Genomic DNA, 23,257 nt, shown 5'->3' with positions numbered 1-23,257 from the left:
GTACAGCAGACCTGCTATAATGGACTTTGTTCTTGCCTCCCCAGAAACCTTCCACCATTTCCCTATTAGGTAGCAGTTCTGTTATTTGAGTGAGATTGATGTGTATCCTCCCCGCCCCCCTCGCACACCTCCTGATCACAGCCCTGGGCTTCAGAGATGGTCCTTGACTATTGTAAACAAATCAACATCTTTGGCTACAATTAAAAGAATGAACATATAATGCAGACATATGCCAATCAACAGATGGTATATTCGTGGCTTTAGTGATTGGTTCAGGAGTGGATATGGGATCTCTGCTGGTTCAATCAAAATAGTTCTTGTTTCTGGTCGTTAGGTGCCTGGGGGTGAGGTGCTGGTGCTCTTTCTGGAAGTGAAAGTATGTGGCCCTGGGAGCAGTGGCAGCCATTCCGTATCTGCTAGCGGGCCAATTTTGAAAGCTAACATCATAGAAGGTAGAGCAGAGAGATGTACAGAAACTGGGTTCTACTCTATTTCCAGCATAAGGAGTCTTCATATATCTTCCAAGGGAGGAAGGAAGAGCTGGTGCTATAACTGAATTTCTCAGGCCTATGTATAAGGCTATGGTCTATCATCATCATTAAACCAGATATATCAAGGGGCATATATTGAATCTATCAAAGACTCGAAGATTATTTTTCTCCCTTAATAAGATACTGATTAAGGTTAAGAATGGAATTCCACTTTATACCCAAAAAAGGAAATGATTTTCTCAAAAATTTTTTTAGTTTGTTTCACCCCAAATTTCCAAATTTTTACAGAACTGGAGAAAAACTGCTTCACCAATCCCCATGACCTATCAGAAACTAGTTCTATTAGAACAGTCAGGCTTCTGGAATAAAAGAGGGATCAAGTTTTCAGAGCCCTCAGGTCATTCCTAAACATACAGGCCCTATGCCCTGAGCTCACCCCAGAACAGTTCCTAATGGACAGCCCAAAATGTACTTCTAGCTTTTTAAATTCTATAAGCCAGAAATGTATTTCTATCACTTTTTATGCAAGCCTATAAAAACAATTTATCCTCTACTTTAAGAGTTAATTTGTTGGGGGTTGGGGGTTGCTGGGGGGCTCAGTCAGTTGGTTTGGCTTCTGACTCTTGATTTCAACTCAGGCCATGATCTCACCTTGTGAGTTTGAGCCCCGAGTTGGGCTCTGTGCTGACAGTGCAGAGCTTGCTTGGGATTCTCTCTCTCCCTCTCTCTCTGTCCCTCCCCCACCTCTCAAAATAAATAAACTAAAAGAATGCAAATATACAGGGCAATATATCTGAGTCATTCATTAAAGAACCGCACTCACAAATAACTAGATATCCTGACTGTCCCTTCACCCAAAGAAACCAACCAACAAACCAGACACAGACACACACACACACACACCACAACAGCTTTTATCCCCTTGCCAACTGTTCTTTAAACAAAGAGGACTCAACTTCCTGCATTTTGACCTCAAACTTTCTAAATGATTAAGTTCATTCCAGCGTATCATACTCTTAACTCTGGGAAAAGACCCTGCAGGCAAAGCATCCCCAGAAAGGAACACAAACTACCCCCTCAAGCAATAAAGGACTGTCCCAAGCCAGCAAGACTCTATCCATGATTGGCCCTAAGACAATGATCAACTTGACTTCACTGCCCACCTGCACACACCCATTGACCTTTGTCCCACTTTCTCCTTATATAAACCTAGAAGTATTTTCGGCACTTTGGAGGCAATCTTTGAAATGTTAGTCCGTTGTCTTCCTGGTGGTAGCCCCACTGAACTAAATTCCTTTCTTGTTTCACCACTACTTGTTTCTCTGCCTTTGGATTTTGTTGGTGGCTAGTGGTTGAACCTGGTCTGTTTGAGACCTCCAGAGCCAGATGCTCTTGCCAGTGTCCAGCTACATTCTGACTGGAAAGATCTCCTAAGTAATAGTGTTGGGGCCTTGGAAGAGAAGCTGTGACTGAGCTAACTTGAGGCTTCAAAAACCAACAGAGGGTAATAAAGAAAAGCACCTCTTCTCCAAATCAAACCTAGAGCAGAACCCTCCTTTATTTGGCAGTTGCTGTGTCAGGACTAAACCCTGAACACCTGTACATCCTCTGAATTGTGGCATACCTAAAGGTCCCCTTTTCTTGGAATAGTCCACAGATGGTGGTCTGCCTAAGCCCAGTTGATGGCTTCTCCAGTTTCACTACTCAATACTCTTATAGGTAACAAAGGCAAGCTGAGAGCATAGTACAAGCTAACACCCACACCATCCATCCCCCAGGTGGGATTTGTAAAACATTCTTCAGGCACTCCTGGCTGCCCAAGAACAAAGGAAAGGGAAAAACAAATGGTTAACTGATAGAGATCATCATGCAGGACAAGAGTTTGCATCAGTTTGCAACTGTCTTAATAATTTACAAGTAAAAAGGCAATCTCCAGAAACCTATGGACTCAATTTCCTAGAGCCCTAACCTCATTCTCCCCTCCACAGGATAGAAAATCTTTTATAATCAGCTACTCTTCCCAACCCCAGTGCAGCTCTTTCTGCCACAGGTCCTGTCCTCGTGCTTTAATAAAACCACCTTTTTGCACCAAAGACATCTCAAGAGTTCATTCTTGGCCATCTTGGCTCTGGACCCCAACCCTTCAAACGTCAGCACCTTGGGCATGGGGGCCTGCCCTATCACACTCTACTGAACTCAGATGCTCTTCTAGCCCAACCCCCATTCCAGTGTTTGCCTGGAATTTGCACATCCTTTTGGACAGCTCTGTAGGGGCTTGGATACCTTTGCTGGGGGCTAGTTTCTGTCACTGATTTAGTTTCCCCAGCCTACCACCATGCTCTGCCCCAATTCCCTTCTCTCCACTTGTGACTGCTCCCAACATGTCACAGTTCTGGTTAATTCGGTTATGACACTCTTTTATCTTTCCACCTCCCCTATTCCATCTCTCCTCCTTATCCTCCCAGTCGGTACCTTCACAACTTTGTTGTTTCCTGCTCAGTTAAAGTCAGCTCTTTCAACCTAAACAAAACTTGAGGCCAGAAAAATACAATAGGATTTAAATCCATTTCTAAGTTACTGTATTATGTTTCAAGGGCAACAGTTTAAGACTTAGAAGAGTTAAAAGTCTAACGTGAAGAAGAGAGATGTATTTAAAAAAAAAAATTTTTTTTTAACGTTTATTTATTTTTGAGACAGAGAGAGACAAAGCATGAATGGGGGAGGGTCAGAGAGAGAGGGAGGGAGACACAGAATCTGAAACAGGCTCCAGGCTCTGAGCGGTCAGCACAGAGCCTGACGCGGGGCTCGAACTCAAGGATCGCGAGATCATGATCTGAGCCAAAGTCAGACACTTAACCAACTGAGCCACCCAGGCGCCCCGAGATGTATTTTTTTTAACTGATCTCAGAAAATTATCATTAAGTTTACCCTAAGATTATTGAGAAAAAAAAATGAGAAAGCAAGAAACATTATTTATAGTTCTTCCAATGTAATAATAGGCAAAAGAATAGGAAAGTATTTAAGTACATGTTGATATCCTGATTTCCTGAAATCATCACCCTTTCGCAGATCAAAGTAAAAGGGATAGTCTTTTGATAAACATACGGATATAGATCACTTAAAAAATACTAATGGAAGGCTAATTTGCATTCTTTTCTAGCTGAACTGATTTAAAAAATATTCATCTAATTCAGGAGACTCATCTCAGAAAAGGGCACTAATATAACAAGACCTTGCATTAAATCCCATGATCATTAATTCTGTGGACCCTCGCTTAAAACAATGATGAACAGATTTGTAGTTTCCCATTCATAACCAGTACCTTTTTCTTCTATTTAAGAGGTCATAAAGCTGTCCACAGTAGATTTCATAGAAGCTGATCCACACAAAGAGGTGCTTTTTTGGCTGGGACACTTCTAGTTGCCTGAAGATCTCTTTGGCAGCCAGAGCATAGAGTCCTGGGTTCTGATGAGTTCCTATCATGGTGTAGGTCTTCCCAGCACCTGTCTGTCCATATGCGAAGCAAGTGGCATTCCCTCTAGGGGAAAAAAATCATTCGTATAACATATACACTAAGAGAAATGTTAATCTACGTACAGATTTTTCATGACCAAAGTCAGGTAGAAACAGAATGCTGTTTATAGCTGACAAAATTCAGCTATGAGCATACAATCCTTTAGGGAGAGGAGGGTTTTACATGATAAAAACACAGGAAGAGGAAAAAACATTCGTAAAGCAGCACATGAGTTTTTTAATAGGAATTTTTCATGGAACTGGTTATATGATAAGTCTGGAAGCAAATAAGAATTCCATGCTAGATGTCCTAGAGAATCTAAGAGATGATTTTGTCTTAATCCGAAAAAGTAAGCTTGATGAAAGAATAGAGAATTAAAATAAATACAAAAATAACAGAAGACTATATGATTAACAGGGTGGTAATGACTACTCATATAAATATTAATGAAGTTTAGATGTGAATAAGCAAGATATTTGAGGAAGGACTCACAGAAGGGTTTTTCTAAGAGCCTCAGTTTTCACTTTCATTAATAAATTAATTAGTTACTTGATTTCTAAGATCCCTTCTAGCTCTGACACCATGTGGTTCTAAGTAAGAATCACTATTCTTGCATGTAGGGTGGGTATGTGCATGGGTATGAGTGTGAAGAACTGCAGAATAAAAGGTGCAGAGGAGAGCTGGGAAACTATCCTGCCAATCACCGCATGTTTTTGGAGGAGCTAGAGGCCAAGATTACCTGAGTATTGGAGGCTCAACTATGTAGTAAAGAATAGAAAATGAACATAATGTTAAGTAATAAGCAGCTATTGCAGACTCTTGAACAGGAAATTGCATGGAGATTAATGATAAAAGTAGCTACTTGCAGTAAGAAAAAAAGTCTGTGAATACACAGAAGTAAGGGAACACTGGAGGTGGGCAGAGAGAAGAACATGAAGAAAGAGGCCTGAAGCCAGAAAGAAACCCAAGAACCAGTAATAGGACAACAGCAAAGGAACCATATAAGTGTGAGAATAAAGAGATGGTAGCTAATCAGATTTAAGCTGTTTGAGCAGAGACCAGGTAGGTACTCCTTGTCTTTTGAATCCAGGCTCCCAGTAGTATGGGCATTTGAATACACTAGGAGAGGCACAGATAGGAAAGGATTAATGGAGGAAAATGTAAACACATTGCAGAGGATTTAGTAGAATGAGGGGCACCTGGGTGGCTCAGTGGATTGAGTGGCTGACTCTTGATTTCTGTTGAAGTCATGATCCCAGGATCCTGGGATCAAGCCCTGTGCTGGGGTCCACACTAAGTGTGGAACCTGCTTAAGATTCTCTCATTCTCTCTCTCATTCTCTCTCTCATTCTCTCTCTCATTCTCTCATTCTCTCATTCTCTCATTCTCTCTCTCTCTCTCTCTCTCTCTCTCTCCCTCCCTCCCTCCCTCCCCTGCTCATGCTTTCTCTCTCTAAAATAAAAAAAAAAAAAGATTTAGCAGAATGAGAGTAAAGAATAATATCTACCTTATCTTCTGAACATTTTAGTGATGATCTTTTTGAAAAACAACAATATGGGCATGAAAAATCTCTTATTACACTTTGCATAATGGATGCACTTGTAGCTCTCTTATTTTTTAACTGGTACTGTCCTAACATTCAAATTCTAACTTTACAAACTTGCTCTCTTAAAAAGTACTCCCTAAATTTGATATATAAGAAATCAAACCTGAAAGGCATTTCACTTTTTCAGCCTACTTAGAATTAAAAAAATTTTAATGACTGCTATTAAACAATAAAAAGAAAACAGACAAACAAAAAAGGGGCAAATGAAGGTATCTGAATGGCAATAAGCACATGAAAAGATTCTCAGTATCATTAGGCATTTTGAAATTCAAATTCAAAGCACAATGAGATAAAGTTACATACCTATTAGATTGGCTAAAATAAGACTGACAATACTAAATATGGTGAGGATGTAGAAATGCAATTCACACACATTGCTGTTGGGAATACAAAATGGTGTGAGAAAAACTGTTTGACACTTTCTTATAACACACACATATCCTAAGACCCAGAAATTCCATGTCTAGGTTTCACCCAAGATGAATGAAAACATGTCCAAGAATCAAAGACTTGTACAAGAATGTTCATACAGCTTTATTCATAATAGTCCAAAACTGGAAACAACCCAAATATCCATCAACAGGAGAATGGACAAATTATGGTATATTCATATAAAGGAATATTAGTAATAAAAACTACAGATACATGTACTAATATCAAAAAACATTATGCTAAGCCAAAGAAGCCAAGCATAAAAGAACATATATGGGAATGATTCTATTTCTGTGACATTCTAGAACAGGCAAAATATATAGTGACAGAAAGCAGGTCAGTGGTTATATAAGACCTGAGGGTAGAGGTGGAGGTTAACTAAAAAGGGACACAAGAGAACTTTCTGGGGTAATGGAAATGTTCTGTATCTTGTTCAAGGTATTGGTTACTTGGATATATACAACTACTAAAACTCATGAAACTTGAATACTTCTTAAGATCTGTACATCTAACTATATGTGAATTATATCTCAATATTTTTAAAGTTATAAAAATTATTTTTAAAAAAGTCAGGGGCACCTGGGTGGCTCAGTTGGTTAAGCATCCAACTTCGGCTCAGGTCATGATCTCACCGTTCGTGGGTCCGAGCCCCGCACCAGGCTCTGTGCTGACAGCTTGGAGCCTGTAGTCCGCTTTGTATCCTGTGTCTCCCTCTCTCTCTGCCCCTCCCCTGCTTGAGCTCTGTCTCTCAAAAATGAATAATTGTTTAAAAAAAAAAGTCAAAATACTCTGGGGCACCTGGGTGGCTCAGTCAGTTAAGTGTTTGACTCTTGATTTAGTTCAGGTCATGATCTCACTGTTTATGAGTTGAAGTCCCACATTGGGCTCCATGCTGGCAGTGTGGAGCCTACTTAAAGTTATCTCTCTCCCACTCTCTCTGCCCCTCCCCAGCTTGTGTGCACTTTCTCTCTGTCTCAAAAAAAAAAAAAAAAAAAAAAAAAAAAAAGTCAACTCATTTAAAAAATAAATAAATAGGGGTGCCTGGGTGGCTCAGTCAGGCGTCCAACTTCAGCTCAGGTCATGATCTCACAGTTGGTGGGTTTGAGCCCTGCATGGGGCTCTGTGCTGACAGCTCAGAGCCTGGAGCCTGCTTCAGGTTCTGTGCCTCCCCCTCTCTCTGCCCTTCCCCCACTCGCACTCTATCTCTTGAAAATAAATAAACGTTAAAAAATTTTTTTTAAATAAATAAACAAAATTAAAAAGTCAAAATACTCTGGTATCAGTGATTATAGCAGACCATTTGGCATTTTCTATCAATACATGCCTATATTTTGAATATACAACAGGGCTCCCTAATGCCTTTTCTATCCCATTTATATGTTTATTTAAAGTGTGATTATTTCAAAATTTAAAAAAATACATCTATAAAGAACAGATGACAGTCACTTACCTATCCCACTCCAATGAAAAAGGTAACTGAACTATATAGCCAGAATACATAATTCCTGTTATCAAAAGTTCAAACTATAACCACTTAAACCTTTTTATTCTGAGGACTTTGATGAAATTATATTGCTAACAACATTTTTGCTGAAAATTTCTAAATGCTTGGTAACTCCTATAGAGATAAGGTACTCTTTAACAGAGTCTAAATTCATCAGATTAAGACACAAATTCATGTTTAATTAAAAAACTGAAAAATTTAAGTGATGTTTATAAAGAAATATGATTATGGAGAAGAGAAAATATGAAGCAAGAGAAGCAAATAATTACTATCATACCCATTGAAAATATGCTGAATGAGTGGGTGAGTAGTCTTCATGTATACATCCCGGTTGGTGCATGCTTCACCAAAGACTTCATCAAAATAAAAAACATGCTGAAAAAGAAATGTGATTTTTATAGAGACATTTCCTGGATTTTCTTCACCACTATTCTAGTTAACACATAAGAAAGGTGTGAATATGTTTTTAACTACTGACTATGACAAATTTAGAGATAAATAAGCAGTCAATAACTGTCAAATGACAGGGCCTTCTTTTACTTGAGCTCTCTGTAGACATATTCTTATAATGTAAAAACTAAGGCACATAATTTTTGTTCTCTCTTAAGTGAAGTAAACTGATGAGTACAAGAGTAAGCCAATCCTCCTTAGGTCCAGGAGAACTCAATTCTATGGGGATTATCCTCACAGCCCAGCTAGGGCCAGCATATTTGAAATTTAGGGAAATTCTAGAGGAAGGTTTCCATTTCATAGGTTACACAGCTGAGCTTTTAATTCCATAAACATGTATTGCTCAGCTGGTAACATGTGTACCTGTAGTAGGCACTTCAAAGGGCCCAAAGATATTGATATTACCCTACCATTACCCGACTCGACCACCTAAAGGTGTGAATCCAGACAGTATACACATGACTCTAAGCTAGAAAAAATGTGAGAGATAAAGTACATGTAGAATTCAAAAGAAAAACATATTCCTTCTAATTAGAAAAGAGATTATGAAAAATACTGTACAGATAAAGGGCCATGGGGAAAGAAGAGGAATTTGAGAGGTATAGATGGAGGCAGGGAAGAGAGTCCAGGCACAAAGAAAACATGAGCAAATAGTCAAAGCAGGAAAACACATGGAACATTTTAGGGAACAGGGAAGATTCAATGTTGAAATACAGGATTTTGTAGGTTGAAAGGTGAAATAGGCGGCTAGAATAATGAGTTAGGACTACGGTGTATGAGTATTGGGACACTAGCCTTAAGGTCAGAATGTTCATATATAATTTAGCAAATAGTGGGAAGACAAAAACCTTTGCAAAGGGAAGGGATGATCCGAGCCATTTTACTGGAAGACTAATCTTACTGCACACTGTGAATGGACTAAGAACAGGGGCACTGTTAATCCAGTGGTGAGGTAAGAAGGGTCTAAATTAGATGATGACAATGAAAATAAAGAGGAGATGGACGCATGAGAAATTTGGCAACTAATGGCCTGGATTGGTGGGAAGAAAAAGTAGTCCAAGATGATTCCCAAATGAAAAACCACGATCATTTGGAAAAGGATAGATAACTCTACTAAAAGGGGTCTGGAAAGCATTAATTCAGCAGCCATAATCACTTGCAAAATTCCTAATTTCAAGCTTGACTGTAGTGTAATAATGGCAGTCCATACACAACAAGGGGGACATGAGGCCCTATCTTCTGCTACCTCTTGGGCCTGCTCTAAATATCCAGTTAAGGAAAAATTGCATGGGAAAACCCAGCAAAGTAAATTGGGGCAATTTATTATAGGTCAATCTACCCCCATTTGATTCTGTTTCGTGTGCCATTACATTAGAATGGAAATTTGTTAGGGCACCTGAGCAGAAATTGGGGCCACTAAGATGAATTTATCAGTTAGAAAATATCTCCAAAAGTTAGGAGGTGAGAAAATAAGGAATCTGTGCAACATGATAAAGAAATCTGTGAACTTTTAGTGGCATAAAATGTGATTAAAAAAAAATTTTTTTGTTGTTTTATTTATTTTTGAGAGAAAGAGAGAGAGAAAGAGCAAGTGAGCATGGGAGGGACAGAGAGAGAGGGACACACAGAATCCGAAGGCAGGCTCCAGGCTCTGAGCTGTCAGCACAGAGCCCGACGCAGGGCTGAAACCCACGAACTGCGAGATCATGACCCAAGCCGAAGTCAGACGTTTAACCGACTGAGCCACCCAGGTGCCCCAAAATATGTGATGTTTTTAAGAATAAAATGTTTCTAACTGTTGAATCTGGGTGATAGGTACATAGGGGTTCTTTATATTTTTTAATAAACTTGAAAATGGCGATAATAAAAAGTAAAATATACTTCTAAAATATATTTTTTGGTATTTCTCAGGAAAATAAGAAAAAAGTGAAAACAAGTAAACATGGGGGTTTTAAAAAATGTTCTTTTACTTCATTGAATATATGGCTATTCTTCATCTCCTTCTATGAGTGCTTGTGAATAACTTCAGCTCCTGAGTAAACACCTTAGAAAACACTTATTGATTAAAGGGATTAGTATCTTTCCTTCCAAGAGGATTTAGGTATTGATTTTTCCAGTACTTCTGTAAGTATCCTTAATGAAAGATATATGAACATGCAAGATTATTCTAATTAACATGTTACATATATGTTAATTATAATAATGCTATTATATAAATATAATAAATGCTAGCACAATATATAAATATATATATAATCCATAATATCCTTTGCATCACAGATACTTTCATTTGATCACACTTTATCAATTAGGTTGGATTAATACTCACTTTAGCCTTGGTATGATCAGAGTTCCATAATTTATTTTTTAAATAAAATTTTTTCAGATTATAAAAGTAACATGTATATTTATAGAATTTCTCTGGAAAGATAGAACAGGTAATAGCGGTTGCCTTCAAGGAGGAAATGGGATTAGCAGGATACTTCACTGCATACCTTTTTGTATGTTTTGATTTTGAAATAGGTGACTCTATCTTACTCAAAAGTTTTTACTTTTTATATAAAAGTAACATGCTGATTATAGAAAATTTTAAAAACATGGAAAACAACAGAGAAGAAAATCAAATTGCCTATACATCTTACTACACAGAGAGAGCCACTATTGACTTTTTGATATATTTCAGTACCATCTTTTTTCTATATACGTTTCTTTATTTAAGAAATTGGAATGAAACATATACACATTTGTTTCCTTGTCCTTTCACACATTATGTTGATATAAAATTTAATGGTAAGACAGCACACTACATGTATATGATCATATATACTAAGTAACAAAAGAAGATTTGAAAGGATAGGACATTTAATTAAATGGATACATAAACCTATTGTCTGAATTCCTAAGTAAGCTTAAAAATAAAACCCAAAGAATCTAGGATCAATATTTATTTGCCATGTTTGCTACAAACCTCCCTTTACTTCTTTCCACTGAAGAAAAGAAAAGGGGGTAAAAGCCCTCCCAACACTTGTATTATAGCATTGATAGGTAAGGATTTTGACCTATAAGAGCAAAGGTCCAAAGTTCAAACTGCAGAGTAAGTGCTATGAAAACTATGGGTATTCAATAAGTATTGACTAATGGTAATGACAAAGAAGGAAGGTTATTGTGTTTGGGGATAATGGAAAAATACAAAAGATAAGCTAATGCTTCTTTGAGGGAATTACCGTGACAAAAGCATCATTAACGATGTCTTGGGTAGATGGTGACTGGACAGGGCTATTACTACAGTTACAAGTAGGTATGGAACTAGATAACCTTATAACTAATTGGCATTTAGACCGTCTTCAAAATAAATATCTCCCATCTAGACCTAATAGATTGTGCATTGATCAGCAGTCAATAAGGCTGTTAAAGTGATTGGGTTGGTTATACAGTGACCTACTAATTTAGTGCCCAGACAAAGAGTCAGTGGATTACTTTGAACGTTGCTGTGAAACTCAATTTTGATAGCCAAAGAAAAAGATGAACAATGCATGTGTAAAAGAGGGGGAAAGTGTTAATTTGACTTCAGCGTTAACGTATTTATTCCAGGAGGGTAAAATCTCAGCTGACTAAAGTGAAATGCTAGCACAACAGATTACTCACCACTTTTTTCTCTCTACCAGTCACTGGGTTTTGAGGCAAGAGAAAGAGAGAGAGAAGAATGAATATAATGTGCATGTTTAGGGAGGCAGATTCAGAGAAAGAGAGACCCAAATTCTCAAATCTTAACATCCAGTAGATTATCCTCTGTTTTATTTACAATTGCTTCATCATTTTAAGAGTACCTAAATTATGGTGTCTCCCATCTATGGGCTTGCTGCTTCCATAGGAGACTGGAGAATTACTACAAGGGTATCTATCTACTTTAAGTAAGTTCCCTTCAATACCAAGCCTTTGTCCTTGGATTCTGTGATCTTTCTGGCAGGGAGTGAATATTTTTTGTGTCTGAGTTACCAGTGTTTTATGTAAATCCTTGTAAGTTATATGTAAAAATCATATCCCTAGATTACATTTACTCACACTATAATCTAACCTTCACCAAGTGGCCTGCTCAAGAGTCCAGTTTCCACCAAATTAAATCTAAGCCCAAAGACAGTTGAGAATTGAAATAAGCAGCTGAGTGGCAATCTGGAACCTTGTTGCTCAAAAACATATCCTCCATCATTAAACTCCAGACACACTCAGCAGAATAAATTCACACTGTGAGACACAGGCAAGACTTGAGACGAACTACGCAATCATCTCAGAGTCACCCTGGGGCACACCTCAGTGACCTGTCCTATCTACCACCAATTCATTACATTCTTTTTATCCCCTTGGGCCCCACTTTTTGCTGAATAGGTATAATTACATTCACGTAAAATGTGTCAAGCGAATGTATGATGCAACTCTATTGCCCTAGAGTGCAGAAATTATGTTATTGTTTCCCCCACTGCACTATCTATATATTTTTTTAATGAAGGCCCAGGGTATTAATGATTTACATCAAGAATGAATGTGGGGTGCCTGTATGGCTCAGTCAGTTAAGCGTCCGACTCTTGACTTCGGCTCAGGTCATGGTCTCGCGGTTTGTGAGTTTGAACCCCGCATCAGGCTCTGCGTGGAAAATGCGGAGCCTGCTTGGGATTCTCTCTCTCTTCCTCTCTCTGCCCCTTCCCCGCTCCCTTTCTCAAAATAAATAAATAAACTTAAAAAATTAAAAAAAAAAAAAAAAAAGAATGCCAATACCCAAAGCTAAAACAGGATTTTAGAATTTGTGTGTTGCTATTCAAAGAAAAGCAACAAACTGACACACTTGATAACATTAGTTCCAAACACAAAAGGAAAGCATCATACCTGCAGAATATATTGTGTGAGGTCAACTGCTTCTTTCTTCTCATGAACAAGTAGAGTTTCTTTGTCTTCTACAGTAATAATATTAATTTCTCCACGACGTACCTCCCTCATGCCCAAAGGGCGTTTTCGAACACAAACTCTGATTTTCTCCATCTCAGTCCAAGGATTCTCTTTCTCTGAGGTGTTCTGTCTGATATATATTTGTAAGTGGGCTTTAAGTTTTAGTAATAGGATGACTACTTAAGAGGTCAAAGTATGAGCACATTTTGTTATTTTGTATATACATTATGCCTAATATATATACACACACCTTATACATATATATTATATATAAAAAAACTTCCTCAGTGTCAACACTATTTTTTTAATTTTTTGTGTTTATTTATTTTTGAGAGAGAGATAAAGCGTGAGCGGGAGAGGGCCAGAGAGAGAGGGAGGCACAGAATCCGAAGTAGGCTCCAGGCTCTGTGAGCTGTCAGCACAGAGCCTGACGTGGGGATCAAACTCACAGACGGCAAGAACATGACCTGAGCCCAAGTAGGACGTTTAACCTACTGAGCCCCCCAGGTGCCCTGTCACTCTAATATGTAACATTACACGGGGTGCCTGGGTGGCTTAGTGGGTTAAGCAGCCAACTCTTGGTTTCAGTTCAGGTCATGATATCATGATTTGTGACTTGGAGCCCGCATCGGTCTGCACTCACAGCGTGGAGCCTGCTTCAGATCCTCTGTCTCCCTCTCTCTGGTCCTCCCCCCACCCCGCCAAATAAATAAATGTTAAAAATACATGTAATTTTATACATACTATGTGTACAGAAAGTTCTTTTAATAACTAAATCCTCCTGATTATTTCTATCTCTATCCCTACTCCACCCCATCCTTTATCCTGCCGAAAACAACCAACCAAACCCCCAAACCTTAAGAACTGCTTTAGCTTTAAGACTGTGTGTCTGACTTCCAGATGTGGTCTTCCAAAAACTTCTAATGATTTTTTTTCTTTTTCTTTTTTTTTTTTAATCATACCTGGGTTTACTAAATACCTTGAATTAGGTGGTAGGTTTCAATGTACTTTTCCTCTGTTCTTCCCAGGTATATTCTGTACCTCCCTTTGTCTTGCTCTTCCTCTTTTTGTCACCTGATGTGTGTTTGTTAGAACACAATCCTCTATTTTTTTCTTCCCAGGACAATTTTATGACTGGTGCTGCCCACCACTATCACCCTTCTATTCAGACACATTTCTTTTCTGGCTCTGGCTTCAGTGAACTTATCAACCTTAACAGCTAGAATATTTGATGAAATACTCCTTGAGCTAGGGATACAAAATTCATCATTTTACTTGCTGAGCCTAATGGGGGTATATATGCATATCTCTAAGAACTGACCATTTACCTGTATAGAAATTCCTCTTAACCTAAGTAACAAGAAAATAAAATTCTTGAAAGCAGTTTACAGGATCAATGCCTTTGGTCTATATACTTTAGAATGTCTTGGCAAGACAAATTATTCCCTTCCTTTACACTTTAGAATTTAATTAATAGCTCCTAAAAACCCTTTTATAATTGATTTTCCACAGGATATTTCACTATATAACTGTTTCATATCAATTTCAATTTTCTGAGCCCTCCAACTGGCTGGAAAATTATTTTTTGTCAGGATCTAAAATTAATAAAAAGGAGCAAATAAAATTTCTAATATTGTGCATAAAAGATAACTCCAAGCTTTTAAAGCATGCTTTGTTTTTTAACCAACATAGAGCAAATTTTTTAAATGTACCATTTTGGGGCACCTGGGTGGCTCAGTCGATTGAGCAGCTGACTCTTGGTTTCTGCTCAGGTCATGATCTCACAGTTCATGGGTTTGAGCCTTGCATCAGGCTCTGAGCTGACAGCACTGAGCTTGCTTGGGATTCTCTCTCTCCCTCTCTCTGCCCCTCTGCTGCTTGTGCTCTCTCAAAATAAATAAATAAACTTAAAGTAAAATAAAATAGAATAAAACAAAAATGTACCATTTTGAGGTTAAGTGTGGCAAAATCCTGACAATTAAAAGTGGATGATGGGCATATGGGGGATTCACTGTTCTATTCTCCCTTCTGCATATGCTCAATTTTTTTTAACAAGAAAAACAAAATTGTAATGCATTATTTTTTTTTTTAATTTTTTTTTCAACGTTTTTTATTTATTTTTGGGACAGAGAGAGACAGAGCATGAACGGGGGAGGGGCAGAGAGAGAGGGAGACACAGAATCGGAAACAGGCTCCAGGCTCCGAGCCATCAGCCCAGAGCCTGACGCGGGGCTCGAACTCACGGACAGTGAGATCGTGACCTGGCTGAAGTCGGACGCTTAACCGACTGCGCCACCCAGGCGTCCCAATGCATTATTTTTTAACAAGGGCCTGTGTCAAAATCTCTAGTTGTTGGGGGATATTAATAACTTAATCATATAAAGTTAATCAAGGGGAACAGAAAATGCCTTTTTAAAAATTGACTAGGGACTGACAGTGCCTGGGTGGCTGTCGGTTGCGCGCCTGACTTTGGCTCAGGTCGTGATCTCGCCGTTCATGAGTTTGAGCCCTGCGTCGGGCTCTGAGCTGTCAGAGCCTGGAGCCTGTTTCAGGTTCTGTGTCTCCCTCCCTCTCTGCCCCTGCCCTGCTCATTCTTTGTCTCTGTCTCTCTATCAAAAATAAAAAAAACATTTAAAAATTTTTAAAAAATTGACTAGGGACTCTAGATGGGTCACGTGGTCAAAAAATAGTTTTCAAGTTAAAGGGGCAAAAAGGAATGACTGCTCTTCTCCTAAAATGCTCTGTTTGTTTTTAAAATTTTTTTTAATGTTTATTTTTGAGAGAGAGACAGAGCATGAGTGGAGGAGGAGCAGAGAGGGAGACACAGAATTCAAAGCAGGCTCCAGGCTCTGAGCTATCAGCACAGAGCCCGATGCAGGGCTCAAACTCACGGACCGCGAGATCATGACCTGGGCCAAAGTTGGCCACTTAACCGACTGAGCCACCCAGGCGCCCCAAATGTTTATTCTTTTTTAAGGGAGAGAGAGACAGAGCTCAAGCAGGGAGGGGCAGAGAGAGAGGGAGACAAAGAATTTGAAGCAGACTCCAGGCTCTGAGCTGTCAGCACGAAGCCCAATGCTGGGCTCAAACTCATGAACTATGAGATCATGACCTGATCCAAAGATGGATGCTCAACCAATTGAGCCACCCAGGTGCCCCTAAAAGGCTCTGGTTTTTTAATGCCCAGTGTTCCCTAGAAGAAATAAGCTGTATCTATCTGACATGAAAAGAGTTCAGACAGTTGGAGTTAGGTCTATTTAAAATCTTAAATAAGTCAGGGCAACTAGTTTTCTAAATGCATTAAACTTTTATTAAAATTCTGAGACCAGGGGGCCTGGGTGGCTCAGCTGGTTTAGCATCTGACTCTTGATCTTGGCTCAGATCATGATCTCATGGTTCGTGAGTTTGACCCCTGCATCAGGCTCTGTGCCAACAGCACAGGGCCTGCTTAGGATTCTCTCTCTCCCTCTTTCTCTCTGTCCCTCCTCTGAGTGCACACATACACTCTCTCTCAAAATAAATAAATAAGCTTAAAAAAAAAACAAACAACCTAAGACCAGTAATGTATTCTGAGCTTACTTGATTTGAGGCACCTGAAGAGAATGCTCTTTGGACAAGATGACATCCTAACAGCAAGCCTTAAGTTCATGAGGGAGTTTCTCAGAGTTCTGAAACCCTGACCCCTACTTAGAAACATTTGGGTGAAAAGACAGTATGAGGATTACTGGGTAAAATGTACTTTTTAAAACCTCTACTTCTCTAATAAAGAGTAGGAAGAGTGATAAAATATAAAATAATGATATGTAAAAAGTAAGAAAGCTCAATGGAATAGCTTTTGCTCTGGGTCTGTCATGTATAAACCTCTATAAGAGCACTTATCTCACCGTATGGTTGTTTATATTCCTACTCACCCTGCACCCTAAGAAACTAAGAGCCTCCATATATCCTAATTATCTTTATATCGAGAATCAGGCCTGGAAGAGATGTACTTAATATGCACCAACTAAATGAAAGAGCCTATTCAAACTAAAATATTCATTTTATCCAAATAAATAATGCAAAGCAGTGTCTTTAGTTATAAATAATTCCAACTTAGATCTTTATGTATTGTTCAAAAAAAGACTAACATTCAAGAAAATATCTGTTCTTTCACCTCAGAGCTAACCAATAGGACAGTAATAATCCTGGCTTTGATAGTCATGAACAGTCTAGTTCTCTAACAATTAAAAGAAAAGAGGGACACCTAGGTGGCTCAGTTGGTTAAGTGTGGACTCTTGATTTCAGCTCAGGTCATGATCTCATGGTTTGTGAAATCGAGCCCCACACTGGGCTCCATGATGAGTGTGGAGCCTGCTTGGGATTCTCTCTCTCTCCCCCTCACTCTCTGCCCCACCCCTGCTTGCACATGCACACATGTGCACAAGCTCTGTCTCTCAAACCTTAAAAAAAGTTAAAGAAAAGAGTGCTATATGTTACTCTGTGCTCTGCTAAACCAAATGAAGTTTTCAGAAACACTATAAAATTCATTATGTATTTCAAATTACTAAAAGTACTTTTACCTATAAAATTGGGTCTTCTATTTTCCTTTGGAATAAAAGAACTGGTTGCTTATGAGATTCTCTGAAAGCTTAGCCAATATAAGGCCAGATCTAAATGTATACCTTCTTTTAAGGTATGAATAATAGCTTGAAGGAAGGAAGGAAGAGAAAAAAGAGAGAGAGAGAGAGAGAGAGAGAGAGAGAGAGAGAAAGAAAGAAAGAAAGAAAGAAAGAAAGAAAGAAAGAAAGAAAGAAAGAAAGAAAGAAAGAAAGAAAATGTGGCTTAAGAATGTATTTTGTTGGGGGCACCTGGGTGGCTCAGTCAGTTGGGCGTCCAATTTTGGCTCAGGTCATGATGTCACCGTTTCATGGGTTTGAGCCCCATGTTGGGATCTGTGCTGACAGCTCAGAGCCTGGAGCCTGCTTCAGATTCTGTGGTTCCCTGTCTCTCTGCTCCTCCACCACTCTCACTGTGACTCTCTCCAAAATAAATAAACATTAAAAAAAAAAAAAAAGAAGAATGTATTTTGTTTCTCTATAACCCCCCATGTGCAACTTTTACAATAACAAAACAACCAAGGCACACTATTTTTAAAAGAATATGTTTTCTATCATACCAATGCTGGTATTAGGGATTAGTCAATATTTTAGCTCTTAGGGACATTTCAACATTTAACTTAAAGCACTAGGTGAAAATAACTTATTGTCACCTTGACTCTCAAAGTCGCAAGTGCATCAAAAGTGTCTTACTCTTCTGTAATTACCAAAATCATGTTCTTCCAAGGCTGGAACTGAAGAAAGCACTCAAAATCAGGACCCTATTTCAACATGTGTAGGTAAGCTAAGTGCACCCGAGATCTACTTAATCCAACTACATGCTCTTTGTTTTTAACTAAGCTTTATGTCTCCTGTTGAAGTGAATTTGATAGCCTTAAAAAAAAAAATCCTGTGGAATACACAGACACACACACACACACACACTTTTTCCATTACAGAATGCCAGTTAACTATTTTACCTTCAAAGATGCACTAGATGTATCATGTTACAGTATAATAAACAATAGAAATAGGTTTGCTACGGAATAGAAGATCCTGGCAAGTAGCAGCTTGAACATAAATGAACAATATCATTTTTCTCCCATCTGGAAAGTCCCAATTCCTCATGAACTTTCCCCCATCAAAGTACTTCTATTGTTGCTGCAGAAGTTGTTCACTATAAGTTTCTATATCTAAGAAGCAGTTGCTCTCAGTCATGGAGAGGCTTGCTCTTGCCTCTGTCTCCCCCACGCCCCCAAAAAAGATAATAAATTATTACCTGATACAGGACTGAGGGATTCCATAGTTATACTGTGAAACACGAGGGACTCTTTGAATAACGGGAACATCATAATCCCCCAGTATTGGAGAAAAGTGATTTGATGAAAAGAGTGAAGTGTTAGTTTCTGTTTGCACATAGGAACCAGCAGCTGTGGCATTCCGAATTCTTGTTTTTGTATGGTGTTGGGAATCAGCCGGCAGCATGCGATGGAGCACTTTTAGGTAACTAGACTTCTGTTTGTTTACGGAAGAATCTGATAACCTGCATATTTCAAGCCCGTTGTTGCTGGTAGTTCTGTCTTTGTTGTCAGCAGGAGAATCAAAATGCAGTTGTCTGCGAGGGCCAGATCTGGATTCCTGAGGCTTAATGTACAGGCTGTTTGTCTGAAGAGGATGCTCTGGGCTACTGACTGCTTTATCTTCTTCCTGCATAATCTTAATGATTTTGATAAGTTGGAAGAGACGTTTGCGGTCATTCATGTCATGGACTCCCAATTTGGAATAGTCCTTCATTGTAACCTTGGCTAATTCATCTATTTTTTGAAGACCAAGGGCAGTAAAATGAGGATAATACTGTGCAAGTTCAGCTTCACAAAGGCATTCATACAACCAAGATGTCATTTTTTGTGAATGAGTTTCTATAACTTCTGAATAGGAAAAGAAAAAAGCCATTCACTTAAAATATTCCTTTAAAAATGAAAATCACAAAACATGCAGAAAATCCATTCTAACATACCAAGTTTTCAATATACATTTTCTTCTGAAATAATTAAACAGCACAGTGCACAAGCAAAGATGCTTATGATGCATTTGTAGTAACAGATGTAATTTATCAAATGGAACTTTAATTGTGTATATACATAGGTACATGCGCGCACACACACAAGTCACTTACTTTTTTCTAGGGAGTTCCTTCCAATCTTGCAATGTCTACTTAACACATGTCACAAACTACTGAAACATTGTTCCCAACCACTGATTGTAGCAAGACTAATTTTAGATGTTCAAGTTAATGTCAAGGCATGTTGCACAACTGTTTCCTATGATTAATGAACAAAGGCTAAGAAGTCCTTCAGAATGGAAAGCAGAATTAAATAGCAAACCACAGAGGATTATAAACTAACATAACTCAGAGGAAATCACATTTGTATCTGCTGGGTACTGGTAAAAGCTAGTTGAATAAAGAGGTAAAAACATCAATTCAGAATCTAATTCAGGGTCTCAGATCATTCTAAAAGGTAAGTAAAGGTAGGTGGTTGTAGATGTCAACTTGTGCAGAATACAAATAAAGTAATTTACCTGAGATTTAAAAAATTGGTCAAGATCTTATAGGGGCATCTGGCTGGCTCAGTTGGTAGAGCATATGACTCTTGACCTTGGGGTTGTGGGCTCGAGCCCCATGCTGTGTGTAGATATTATTTCAAAAAACAGTAATTACCAAAAAAAATCAAGTGCTTTAAAAAAATGATTTTATATGGTTGCTGGGGCACCCGGCTGACTCAGTAGGAAGAACATGTGACTCATAATCTCAGGGTTGTGAGTTCATGCCCCACGTGGGTATAGCAATTATTAAAATAAACTTAAAAAAAGGTTTTATATGGTAGAACATTAAAATGCTTAAAAACTTTTAACAGTGAGGTATTTAATACTAACAAATAATGTGTTAATAACACATAATCCACATAATCCTGGTTTATTACTAAAATCAGGATCCTGAGGAATTCTCCACACCACTGTTAGAGAAACAGAGCTCAGGGCCAGGTAATAAAGGTGATTAAAGTACATTGTATAATTAACTTTGGAGGAAATGCTACTTAGGCTACAGAAAAGGCCAAAGAAGCCTAAGTAATATACCCTAAACTCATCCTGACCTTTTCCAACTGTGGTAGATTTGGGGGAGTCAGGGAGGGCCACAAATTCTTTGCAGGTCCTTTCACATCAAGAGGCAGTGTCTTTTTCCTCCCATTGCATCTAGGTTAGCCTTGTGACTTGTTTTACCTGACAGAATGTGGTGGGGGTGACACTGTGTGACTTCCATACCTAGGCCTCAAGAACCCTTGCAGCTTCTGTTCTCTTGCAACTCTCTGCTGACAGGGGAAGCCCAGCCAATAGTCATCATCAAAGTCAGACATGTGAGAGAAGCCATCTTAGACTATTCTGCCCCAGTGGCACCACGAAATGACTGCAGCCACACGAGTGACTGGCCCAGTGAGACCAGAATTACCTAGCTAAGCCTAGTCCAAACAGAGGACTCAAAGAACCGTGGGCAAATAGTTGTTTCAAATCATTTAATTTTGGGGTAGTTTACTGCACAGAAGTAGATAACTGTAACAATGTTTCTATGCCTTTTTACATGTTGTATCTTTGCTTGAAATGTTCCCAACCCCCCTGCCTAAAATGAGTTATGCACATCCTTTCAAAATAGCTCAATAGCTCTCTGCCCCACCCTCCCATGATGCCTTCTTTCATTTCTCATCCTCTTCTACCATTTTACCACCAAGTACATTATGTGGTAGCCAAATCAGGCTACCAGTCCCTTTACAACTGTTTCTTCTAGCTGGAATATCTGTCTTTCCCAAGAGAAATTCTATTTATATTTTTCTTCTGTGACATATGCCCTAGGCGAGGGATAACTGGTATTTCCTCTGTACTTCAGTAATAATAATAATAGCAACTAATATTTTTGAGCATTTATTATGTACCAGGCACTGTTCTAAATACCATTTGTTAACCTTTAATCTTAGGAAGTAGATACATGTGTGACCTTCAGCAAGTTATTTATTTAACATCTATGAAACTCATTTTTCTCAACTGTTAATTTTTTTTTTAAGTTTATGTATTTGAGAGAGAGAGAAGCACATGTGTGAGTGGTGGAGGGGCAGAGAGAGAGAATCCCCAGCAGACTCCACACTGTCAGTGCAGAGTCCAATGTGGGGCTTGAACTCACCACCCGTGAAATCATGACCTGAGCCGAAATCATGACCTGAGCCGAAATCAAGATTCCGATGCTTAACTGACTGAGCCACCCAGGTGCCCCATCTCAACTGTTAAATAGGAATGTAATAGCCCCTACAGTTCCTAGGATTAGGATTCAATGAGAAAATACTTGGGGCACCTGTGGCTCAGTCAGTTGAGTGACCAACTCTTGATTTCTGTTCAGGTCGTGATCCCAGGGTCAAGGGATCAAGTCCCACATCGAGCTCTGTGCTGAGTGTGGAGCCTGCTTAAGATTCTTTCTCTCTCCCCATCTCCTGCTTGCATGTGAGCATACACTTTAAAAATGAATGAATGAATGAATGAATGAATAAGAAAATACTTGTAAAACTCTCAGCATAATGCCTCGTACATACTCAGTGCCCAGTAAGTATTGGTAGTTATTACTACTGTGATATATTTCTATACTACTAACTTCACTTAGCACAGATGCTAGAACAGAATAAGCCTTCAATGTTTTGTTGTGTTTTAAATTACTTCTAAGCAGTTACATTTCCTACTTGGCTCAGCCTAACCCAGAGCAACAGCTTAAGTGCTATGCAGTCTTCAATTTCCACAGGCTGTACAAAATCGTATATTTCACATACTCATTTCCTTGGTGACATACCAAACTCTGATAACCATGACTTCTACTGCATCCCTTAATCCGTACCTGAAATACTAACATATTCCTCTTACAATGCTTGCATATCCCATAATACCATGGGAGGGGAAGATGCTGGAGATAGTAGTAATCTGAAAATGCAGATTAAAGCAGCCACTGGCATGCTTCTGTATTAACTGGCAGCGTGCTGCCTTTCTGAGCCCCACAGTTAGCCTACATTCTTTTATTTTTTGTGTTTTCTTTTTGCAAAGGAAAAAGGTGTTTTCATTAAAGCACAGGGATGGGACCCATGAGCAGAAAGAGCTGTTCTTTTGTTTTAAAATTAGATATGCTTTTTTGTACCACATTCCATTTTACAAAGGTCCAACCTCCTCCTCCTTCTGGGGTAAACATCAGAATCACCCTAGGAACTTAAAAATATAAAGATAACTGAACCCCATCCCAGATACATAGAAAAATTAAAAAAAAAACAAAAACAAAAACAAAAAAACAAACCTCCCAGGCATTGAGGGGGACTAACATAACAACACTGACAAGTCCCCCAGGTGGCTATGGTTTTAGTCCACTGATCTATATCAAAATTACAAACGCAAATACACTGACCCAGCAATTCTACTTTTAGGAACCTATCTTACAGATATTGTGTAGAAGTACAAAGTGACATAGGTACAAAGTTATTCATCACAGCACTTTATATAATAACAAAGAATCAGTATAGGAACTGGTTAATAACAACCCATTAAATGGGATACTGTGAAACAATCACAGAGCGGAAAGTAAACTCTCAATTTATTGGTTACATGTTTATTTAAACATTATTTAAGAGAGAGAGAGAGAGAGAGAGAGAGAGAGAGCAAGCACTCAAGCAC

The 23,257-nt window shown here is 38.7% G+C and overlaps 1 protein-coding gene across 4 annotated transcripts in view; it reads right to left on the bottom strand.

Annotated features, from left to right (window-relative positions):
• Positions 1-23,257, bottom strand: part of KIF24 (kinesin family member 24) — a 76,799-nt gene that overhangs the window by 30,691 nt on the left and 22,851 nt on the right. For 2 of the 4 annotated variants that reach the window (XM_058695090.1, XM_058695091.1), the window contains 4 exons: positions 18,789-19,437; positions 12,876-13,065; positions 7,825-7,922; positions 3,814-4,029 (listed from right to left, as the gene is read on the bottom strand). In XM_058695090.1, coding sequence (XP_058551073.1) covers positions 3,814-4,029; positions 7,825-7,922; positions 12,876-13,065; positions 18,789-19,437 — 1,153 coding nt within the window. The remainder of the gene's footprint in view (positions 1-3,813; positions 4,030-7,824; positions 7,923-12,875; positions 13,066-18,788; positions 19,438-23,257) is intronic. The other 2 variants (XM_058695094.1, XM_058695093.1) reach the window with 2 other exon arrangements.

The sequence above is a fragment of the Neofelis nebulosa genome, chromosome 12 (assembly GCF_028018385.1).
Source record: "Neofelis nebulosa isolate mNeoNeb1 chromosome 12, mNeoNeb1.pri, whole genome shotgun sequence".
NCBI lineage: Eukaryota > Metazoa > Chordata > Mammalia > Carnivora > Felidae > Neofelis > Neofelis nebulosa.
Note: the sequence above shows the minus strand (reverse complement) of the source record. Positions and strands in the feature narration are given on the sequence as shown.